The sequence below is a fragment of the Coffea arabica genome, chromosome 6e (assembly GCF_036785885.1).
Source record: "Coffea arabica cultivar ET-39 chromosome 6e, Coffea Arabica ET-39 HiFi, whole genome shotgun sequence".
NCBI classification, from domain to species: Eukaryota; Viridiplantae; Streptophyta; class Magnoliopsida; order Gentianales; family Rubiaceae; genus Coffea; species Coffea arabica.
The window spans coordinates 20,692,111-20,702,566 of record NC_092321.1 but is presented as its reverse complement, the minus strand read 5'-3'; the positions used below and the strand labels follow the sequence as shown (position 1 = coordinate 20,702,566).

Genomic DNA, 10,456 nt, shown 5'->3' with positions numbered 1-10,456 from the left:
TGGTGGCCTATAAATAGACCCTACCAGACGTCACTTTCATGCTTCCTTTCTCATTTCTCCTCCTTCACAAATTTTACCAGCTCGCTCCCAGTCTAGAGAGTTCCAGAGTAGCGCTTTCCCTTAAGCACATACCAGCTCTTCATCCACTAGTAAGTCTTCTTTTCCCTTTTATGTCTTCTTCCTCCACACACTCAGACATCACCAGCTCGGCACCTAGGCGTAGAGTAGCCCGACCTGCACCTATAGAAATAATCTCTTCCTCCTCTAGCTCTTCCTCTTCCAGCTCGTCAGAGTACCTACCTTCCCCCATTCATTCTCCTGCTTTAGAGATGGACCAACCCACCCAACCTGTCCGGCCTGACGCTGGAGCGGCCGACCTAGGGATTCCCCCAGAGGTAACTCCAGCTCGGACTAGGGCGGGACCTTCCCGGGGGCCGGATATCGACTTCGGGGAAGTCAAGCTTATCCCCCCTATCCTAGACCAGGGAAGTGTCGACGAGCTGGTGGGGAGGTATGATATCCCCATCCAGTTCGAGGCTAGGGCTGCCCGACCAGGGGAGTATGCTTGCCGACCTCCTTCTGAGTTTGTGGCTATCTACAGGGATCAGCTCGTAGCTGGTCTCCGTCTTCCCATTCCCCAATTCCTTTACCAAATTCTAACCTTCTGGGGAATTCGTATAACCCAGCTCGTTCCGAACGCCCTCAGATCGATCCTCGGCTTTTTTATTATGTGCCGAGTCCTCGAAATTCCATACTCCCTAGACCTTTTCAGGTCATTTTTCCAGATGAAAGTGAGCGGGCCAGTTCATGGCTGGTTCTATTTTGCTCGCAGGAGCGGGGGGGAACTCCCAACCCGCGAGCTGTTCACGCACACCCCCTCCTCCATTAAGAGCTGGAAAGCTCAGTTCTTCTATGTGAAGAACACGGGCTTTCCTCCCTTGACCTGGAGGGAGGAGACCCAGGTGTCCGACCCCATTCCTTCACCTCTTCCTGCGGCCGAACTGGACCTCCTGGTCAGCTCGGATGCTCGATTATCGGTGAAGGAATTTAGCAATGCCCAACTCCGGTCGGCGGGGCTGGTTCGAGCAGAGGTGAATGACCCTGCGCCTGACCTCCGACCCCTTACCACCGAGGAGCTAACATCCTGTAATCCCCTTGATCTTCTCTTGCTTACTTTCTCTCCTCCTTTTGTCGCAAGAACTGACTTTTCTTCCTGTTTTCCAGTGAAGAGGTTTTCCCAGCTTCTGAACATAGGAGGGACAGGCAGCTCGCGCGCTCCTACTTCGGTTCCCTCCTCTGCCCCAGGTGACGTGGCTCCTCCGCCACCTGAGCCTATTCCTCAGACCGCAGCTCAGTCTGCCCCCGTGGAAGAACCAAAAAAGAAAAGGAGGAAAACGACAGCCAAAAAAGCCAGGACCGAGGTGGCCACCTCGGCTACCCCAACGCCCCAGCCATCGCCCACTGATGCTTCCGCGGAGCACTATGGGGTCAATACCGCCGAGTTGCAGGCTTCATCAGATTCACCCCCCTCGATGTGACGGGCGAGGAACATCATTCCCCTCAAGCCCCCCACCGAGCTGAGCACGCACCCCCACCCCCTCCATTTCTGCCCGAAGTGGGGACTGTCTTTGAACGACCGGGCTCAGTTTCCTGAGGCTGCTCGAGAGCTCGTCAAGGGTTCGGTGCTCCCCCGCGACCATCACTTCATCCATCTCGCATCCACTTCCGAGCTGCTGCAGCACTACTACCTGAGTGCAGCCCAGGTAACTTCTCAACTAGGCGCTTCATCAGTTTAGTTTTTTGTTTCAAAAAGAATCCGTAGATTCCTTACTAACGGACCCGCAGCTCAACGTTGCTGGGGCCGAGCTGGCCCAAAGATATGAAAACATGGGGGAGAATCTCTCCCAGGCTGACGCGGCCAAGAACAGGCTGTCCAGTCAGCTCGAAACGACCGAGGCAGAGCTGGAGGCAACGAAAAAGCAGCTCGCCGACTCCCAGGCCGCCTGTGAGCTTGAGAAGAAAAAGTCCGCCGAGCTGACTTCCCAGCTAGAGAGTGAGCAGAAGAAATCAATCAAGCTAGTGGAAGCGGCCAGGACGGAAGGGCGCCAGCTAGGCGTTCAAGATTTTAAGAAGTCCGAGGCCTTTATGGATGATTTGGCCATCTTGAATGGCCCCGTCCTGCAGCTCGGCTATACCAAGGCCATGGCGGATGTTCAGTCTTTGAATTTGCCGGGCTTTGACCTGAGCAGATGGCCTGATTATAATCCCCAGGCTGCCGATCAGATTGACAGACTCGTCACGGGCTACTCTAATGGGCGCGACCTGGCTGCCTTGGTTGCCAACCCTGCCCTGCCTGCGACCTCCCCCGAGCAAGAGCAAGAACAGCAAGGGGAGAACTAGAGATAGTGACTCAGATAAGTCTATTAGACTAGGGCGAGCTCGGCCAGCTCACTTTTTGTATGGCCCCCCTCATGTTTTTCCTCTTTTTGAAATGAAATAGATAGCCTCTGATGGCCTTTCTTGTTCAACACTTGTAAAAATTTTCCTTTATTCAAAGTCTTTGGATACATTATAAAAATATCTCAGCTCGGGCATTGAAGTCGTTCTAATACGGGCCGAGCTAATTAATAAAGTGAAGATCAGACCTGTCCAGCTGATTACCTCAGCTCGGACGAACTACCAAAGGAAAAGCCTCAAAACTGAGTGGTGCTAAAATAGGCCAAACTAGATAAAGTGAACCAATAAAGCGAACTAATAAAACATAGAGCCGACCTGTCCAGTTGATCACCTCAGCCCGGGCAAGCCCCTAAAGGAAAAGTTTCAGATTTGAGTTGTGCCAGGTGCGTGGAACTTCGCTTCCATCCTGGCGAGCCAGCCTACAATAACCCGCTCGGTCAGCCTCTTTTACCACGTAGGGACCTTCCCAGTTCGGGTCCAACTTACCGGTGCCCACAGCTCGGCTAACGGAGTTTTTGCGCAACACCAGGTCCCCTGGCTTGAAAGAAATGCGCTTTACCCTAGCATTGTAGTAGCGTGCGACCTGGCCCTTGTACTTAGCCATCCGTATAGTCGCCTCTTCCCTTCGGTGCTCGACCAGGTCCAAATTAAGCCGCATCTCCTCATCATTGTCTTGAGCCACAAAGTGTTGCACCCTACCTGAGGGTACCCCAACCTCTGCTGGAATCACCGCTTCGACCCCATATGTCAGGACAAATGGGGTTTCCTGGGTGGCCGTCCGAGGTGTTGTCCGGTAAGCCCATAGTATGGTGGGTAGCTCCTCCAGCCAACTAGTTCTCACGGACTCTAATCTTGTCCTCAAGCCATGCAGGATGGTTCTATTTACGTTTTCGACCTGCCCATTGGCCTGGGGGTGCCCTACTAAAGTGAAGTGTTGCTGGATGCCGAGCTCCGTACACCACTCTCGGAGAGATTGATCAGCAAACTGTCTGCCGTTGTCCGAGACGAGAGTCCTTGGTACGCCGAATCGACAAACTATGCTTTTCCAAAGGAACTTCTAAATCGACCTGCTGCTTATCGTGTTAAGGGGCTCGGCCTCTATCCACTTGGTGAAGTAATCAATGGCTATCACCAAGTACTCACAACCCCCTGGAGCTCGGGGAAACGGCCCCAACAGATCAATTCCCCACTGGAAGAATGGCCACGGGCTGCTGAGAGGAATCAATTCCTGAGTGGGGGCGTGATGGATCGGGGCATGTAGCTGGCAAGACCTACACCTGGCTACCAGCTCGGTTGAATCTTTAAAGATGGTGGGCCAATAGTACCCCGCCAACATCCCCTTTTTGGCTAATACTCTCGGGCCGACATGGTTGCCGCAAATGCCCTCATGCAACTCGCGTAAGACGTAATTACCTTCCTCAGGCGTCACACACCTCAACCAGGGCTGCAAGTAAGATTTCCTATACAAAATCCCTTGTGTGAGTACATACCTCTGTGACTTGAGGAGGATCTTGCGGGCCTCTGTCCTGTCTGGTGGAAGCTCTCCCTGAGCTAAATACTGAATGACAGGATCCATCCAGGAGCTCACTACCTGAATGACCGCCGTGCTGACTTGGTCGTATGCTCGGCTTTTAACCATCTCCACCAGTATTTCCCGACCTATGCCTCCTGCCGAGGTGGAGGCCAGTTTGGATAAGGCGTCATCTCTCCTATTTTGGCTCCGCGGTATCTGCTCAAGCACAAAACTGCTCGAACAAACCCTTCAATTCGTGTGCCTTCGCTGCGTACCTTCTAAGCGTCCCCTCTTTGACTTCGTAGCTTCCCCATACCTGGTTCACTATCAGCTGTGAGTCACTATAGATTTTTATCGACCTGGCCCCTAACTTCCGGGTTATCTCCATCCCTGCAATCAAAGCCTCGTACTCTGATTCATTATTAGAGGCTCGGAAGTCGAATCTTAGTGCATAGGGCAGTTCTTCCCCCGTAGGGCTAATGAGGAGGAGACCTGCTCCGCATCCCTCTTTGCTCGACGCACCATCCACGTACAATGTCCAGGTGGGACCTGCTCGTTCCACCGCCTCTGCATCCTTCCTAGCCTGGATAGTATCCCCTGCCAGTTTAGCCTTGTCTGCTTTTCCAAGATGCCCGGCCTCGTCAGCATCTGCGGCCTGTCCGACCTTAGCTGCCTCCTCGGCCTCTCCGACCTTGGCAGTTCCTTGGGTCTGCTCGGCCTCCACTGCTTCTCCGGCCTGCCTATCCTTGACGGCTTTTTTGACCTGCTGAGTCTCATCCGCTTCTCGGGACGGTCTGTCCTCGGCAGCTTCTCCGGCCTGCTGGGCCTCAGCTGCTTCTCCGGACGGTCCTCTTTCCGCTACCTGTGTGACCTGGGTGATCTCGGCAACATCTTCGGCCTGTAAGACCTCTGCTGCTTCTTGGGCCTGGACGGCCTTGGTAGTCTCGTGAGCCGGTAAAGCCTTAGCTGCCTGCCCGGCAGGTACCTCCTTACCAACTCCCATGTCCCTCCTAGCCTGCACGTCACTGGCCTGATTGTCCTCCGCTTCGGGCGATCCAAAGGATACACCATCCGCTATGAAGTCTGCCAATGCTTGGGCTTTGATGGAGGTCCGGGGCTGGTATCCCAAGTCATACTCCGACAGCTCCACAGCCCAATTTACCATCCGCCCCGAAGACTCGGGTTTGGAAAGGATCTGCTTCAAGGGCTGGTCCGTTATGACCACTACAGGATGAGCTTGGAAGTAAGTCCTAAGCTTCCGAGCTGCGTGTACCAACGCCAGAACATAGCGTTCTACCGCCGAGTACCTGGCCTCGGCCCCCTGCAGGGCGCGGCTAACGTAATACACCGGCTTCTGCGTTCTTTCTTCCTCTCGCACCAATACCGCGCTAATGGCCCCTTCTCCCGCAGCCAAATAGATGAACAGGGTCTCCCCCAACTCTGGAGAGGTCAGGGCCGGCAACCGTGCGAGGTGGGCTTTCAGCTCATCGAATGCCCTCTGACACTCCAGGCTCCACTCGAACTGCCGATTAGCTTTCAGGGCCTTGAAGAAGGGCGCTCCCCGAACTGCCGATTTGGACAGGAACCTGTTCAAGGCTGCCATCCTCCCTGTCAATCGTTGTACCTCCTTAATATTTCGAGGAGGAGCCATGTCCATGATAGCCTTGATTTTGTCCGGGTTAGCTCTGACCCCCTCTTTAGAGATCATGTAGCCCAGGAATTTTCCCGACCTGACCCCGAAAGTACACTTCTTGGGGTTTAGCCGCATTCGCGAGCTCCGAAGGATCTCGAAGATCTCTCTCAGGTCGGAGACGAACTGCTCCTGGGTTCGGCTTTTCACTAACATATCATCCACATAAACTTCTAGGTTCCGGCCGATCTGATTTCTGAACAGCTTGTTTACCAACCTCTGGTAGGTTGCGCCTGCATTCTTCAGCCCGAATGGCATGGTAACGTAACAGTAGGTCCCGTCCTCAGTGATGAACGAGGTCTTCTCCTGATCCCCCTCGTCCAAAGCTATCTGATGGTACCCCTTGAAGGCGTCCAAAAAACAGAAGATCTCGTAGCCCGCTGTCGAGTCCACGAGCTGATCAATCCGTGGGAGTGGGTAACAGTCCTTCGGGCAAGCCTTATTCAGGTCGGTGAAATCCACACACATTCTCCAGGCTTTCTCCTCCTTCTTGACCAGCACCGGGTTGGCTAGCCAGGTAGGATAATAGACTTCCTTAACGATCTTAGCCTCCAGCAACTTACCCACCTCGCTCTTAAAGACCTCCTTTCGCTCGGGAGCAAAATTCCTCTTCTTCTGCTTCACTGGTCGGACGTTGGGATCTACATGTAGCCTGTGGACTGCCAGCTCGGTGGGTATTCCGGGCATATCATCGGCACTCCAAGCAAAAATCTCAGCATACTCTTCCAAGAGAGATTCCAAAGAACTTCTGATCTGCTCACCCAGGCCGGCGCCGACCTTCACTGTGTGCTCGGGTCGGTCGGGCTGGACGGGTAGCTCGGCCAATCCCTCATCTGTCTCCAATCTTTCCCCTCTCTCCAGGGGTTCCCAGGATTCCAGACAAATCGTCTGAGCTACTAATTTCTCTTTGCCCTTAAGGGTGGCAATGTAACACGCCCTTGCCACCTCTGGATCTCCCAGCACCTCAGCCACCCCATCAGAAGTAGGAAATTTCATACTGAGGTGCAAGGTGGAGCAAACAGCTCGGAGGGCATTCAACGTGGGACGTCCCAGGATCATGTTGTAGGATGACGGCTCCTTGACCACCGCGAATTTTACCGGGATCGTTCGGCACCTTGGGGACACCCCCACCGTGACCTGGAGGGTGATCATCCCTTCCGGCCTCACTGGAGGACCAGCAAAGCCGATCAACGGAGTTCGAACCGGCACGAGCTGTCTATCTTCCAGCTACAGTTCCTTGAAGGTCTTATAATACAGTACGTCTATGGCACTTCCGTTGTCTATATACACCTTTCTCACCTTGAAGTTACAGGTGATGACTTCTATCACAATAGCTTCATGGTTATTAGAGGCCAAAGGGACTGCGTCTTCAGGTCTATAAATTATTTCCTCATACATCTTCAATCGCTTGGCCGAGCTCTCCCCCGTGGGAGGGGGGCGGTTGTGCCGCCGAGCTGCATGGCTATCTCCACCCGCAGGTCCCCCGGCAATAGTGTTAATCACCCCCGCCAGGTTCTGTATTTCCTGCTCGGGAGTTCGGCCACGGGGCCCCTGAGGCCGGTCCCGTAGGTAGCTTGGACGTTCCGATCTAGGCCTTCCCCGTTGCTGGTCAGCTCGTTCCTCTCGTACAAACTGCCCCAGATGGCCTCGTTTGATTAGTTTTTCAATGTCTTTCTTGAGATGACGGCAGTCCTCCGTATCATGCCCCACATCACGATGGTAGGCGCAATACAGACCTTGGTCCCGTCGATTTTTGTCCCCAGCCAAGGGCCGAGGAGGTCGGGATAGCCCCTCCTACTCCATCACTGCGAGCACTCGAGCTCTAGGTGCCGTGAGGCCAATCCAAGACTTGTCCTCTCCCATTGGGCGGCTCTTGGGGAGACGATCATAAGCAATCTTCCTTCCCTGGTCAGGCCGTGCCCTCACCTGGTCGGCGCCCTTCTTGCGCTTGTCATCCCTCAGTTTCTCTTGTGCACTCTTAAGGCGATTTGCTTCCTCCGCGTTGGCCTTCTCATGGGCTCGGTCTAGCATCTCCCGAACTGACTTGGGAGGTCTCTCCACAAGCTCGGTGTAAAGCTTTTGCTTGCGCAGCCCATTGATGAAGGCGGCCATGACTACCTTATCGTCGCGATCTCGAACTTGAAGGGACTCATTATTGAAGCGCACCATGTATTCACGCAAGGACTCCTCGGGCTTCTGTTGGATAGTCATGAGGTGAGCGGTGCTTTTGGAGTAGGCCCGTGAGGAAACGAACTGTGCAGAGAACTGCCGTGCGAGCTGGTTAAAAGAACCGATCGACCTAGGGGGAAGCCCCTGGAACCACTGCCGGGCCCTTCCTTCCAGGAACATTGGGAAGGTCTTACACCTGACCGCGTCCGCAGCTGTCTGTAAGCGCATCTGCGTCATGAATACGAACAGGTGGTCCTCCGGATCCGTGGTTGCGTCGTAAGGTTTCATGTTTGGAATTTTGAACTTCGCAGGCAGTTGGTATTCCTCGATATCGAGCACAAAGGGGGAGGTAATGTACCTGTCCGCTTCTGGGTCTAGAAGCAGGTCCAGCTCGTCCCGCACCTGTTGTCTCTCTCTCCGGGGGGAGAGGTCTCCCCTGGGGAGCCTCCGGACGGGTTCCGGGTGTTCAGTTCGGGAGTTCTTGTGAGAAGGCTTCATGACCTCGACTTGCTCACGCGTGACTTCCCGGTGTGCTCGCTTGGCCCCAGTTTTGGTGGGACTCCCCGTTCGGGATTCTGACTGATCTGCTCCCTGAACCTTGGGCTCCTTGTCCTGATGACCTCCCGACTGCTCTTTGAGGTAGTTCATGATTGCCTCGAAGGTGGGCAGGTTTTCGGCCACTGTCTGAACCAGTTGTTCAGGCGGGATTCGTGAGGGCCCTGCCCCTCCTTCTCCGGGTGTTGGACCCCGAGAGGGGTTTTGGGAGCCACCACGCTCGGCCCCCTTGGGCCCGCCAGCGTTCCTCTGCGACCTAGTTTTCGGCATGATTCGCAATGAAGTGTAACGGGTTTCCCACAGACGGCGCCAATTGATGCGACTGCCAAAAACCGTGTCCGAGCTGAGCTGATGCGGCCGACCTGATTGGACAAATCGAGTTGGGATCGTGCTAGGTGACCTGGGAAGAAAGAACGGAGGCGGGACTGATGTCCCTGGGATAACTCCGACGGTCAAGTTAGTTTGGCCGTAGAAGGGTATAGTAATAGTAGAGAATACTTGTGAGCGTACCTTCCGTAGTCTTGGTAGCGGAGTATATATAAGACCGTTCGAGTTGTAGTTTCCTTATGGGAGTCAAAGTCCCCTTAGGGTTCGGAGTCTTCCTAGGGTTTTCCGCGGCGGCCCCTAAATGTTCGGAGACGGCGGCCCATCAAGCCCATCATAGGAGACCCCCGCCATGCCGAGCTGGCTTTCTTATGCCGAGCTGGCCCATGCCAGCCTCGAGGTACCTACTGCCGACCTGCCGTGCGCGGTCTACCGACCTGACACATGTCATGCGCGGATTTGCCCCACTACAGCAAATAAATAAAATAATCGGATAGGTTCTTTTACAGTAATTTAAAAATAGTCCCTAGAGGTTCTTTCAGTCTTTCCCAGTCATTCTTTACATTGTTTGTGATATACAGAAAAGAGGAAAAAGAGTAAAAAATGAAAGGGGTTTGGTCATGCATGAGCAAAGCCACTTGACCACGCTTTCTATTATTTATTTCACAGAAGCAAAACTGGAACTGATCACCTGGACCTTCAAGAATTCCTGGCTTTGTATTATTGACTAATGGAGATTGCAATTGATTTGCCACCAAATCCAAATCTAAATGATACTGGATTCCAATATTTAATTGATTGAAATTGAACAAATTTCGATCATGATTCAAGACCTGACTTGGGAAAGAATGCAAATTTGGCCATATTTCATGTCCAAGATTTGACCAAATTCTTTTGCACTTGATTTTCACGTATTCACTATTTAGTATTTACACACAAAATAAGTTAGAATTACAAACTTCAGATGTATAACAAGTGATAACTTTGCATGCACACGCTTGGGACCAAGTAAGCTTACTTAAATTTCAGTTTTCATTCCAATTGAGAGTATGCTCACCATGTCAAACCGAAAAGATGATTACCAAGAAAATTCTTTAATAATGGAATCACAAAAGATGAGAAGATAAGTATGGACTACTTATGAAAAATGGGAAGTAATGACGAACTCCCAGACATCAGTATGAAGCAAAAAACATATATTCAAACATAAGGAAGCAGTAATAACCTGAATTTAATCACCAATGTGATAATAAGATCGATTAAGAAACACTAAAATAAACAAAGCAAATTGATATTGGGAAATAGGAGCAGCTGAAGAAACTTCCCTTAATCTGCTGATAACATGATCATGTGGCGGAAATGATTCTATGCCTTATTTGCTTTGTTGATATGGATATCTTCAATCAAGCGTCCAACTGAGATGAACGAAGAGCCCCCATTTTGAATGGCCTTTCTACTCATTTCTTTCATTTCTTTAACTCTCCCTCTGATTGGATTTTCAGAGTCCATCAAGCATCTGATAGCTTTCTCTATTTCCTCAGCCATTACAAGATTCTTTGCATTTTCCGTTCGATAATCCAACTTCAATTCCAGAGCTAGTTCCAATTCTCTGACCAATTCAAATGCATTAATTTGTTGCTCAGCATAAAGAGGCCATGTTGCAACAGGCACCCCATACCACAGGCTTTCCAGGGTGGAATTCCAGCCACAGTGCGATACAAATCCACCAACTGCTTCATGAGCCAGCA

At 52.3% G+C, this 10,456-nt stretch overlaps 1 protein-coding gene across 1 annotated transcript; it reads right to left on the bottom strand.

Moving 5' to 3' along the window:
- Nucleotides 1-2,806: 2,806 nt before the first annotated feature.
- On the bottom strand, nucleotides 2,807-7,058 carry LOC140009777 (uncharacterized). The gene is made up of 4 exons (XM_072056091.1): nucleotides 6,960-7,058; nucleotides 4,287-6,887; nucleotides 3,948-4,186; nucleotides 2,807-3,470 (listed from the first exon to the last, which is right to left on the bottom strand). Exons 1-4 carry the CDS (start codon nucleotides 7,056-7,058, stop codon nucleotides 2,807-2,809), a joined length of 3,603 nt encoding a protein of 1,200 aa, XP_071912192.1.
- Between the last annotated feature and the right edge of the window lie 3,398 nt (nucleotides 7,059-10,456).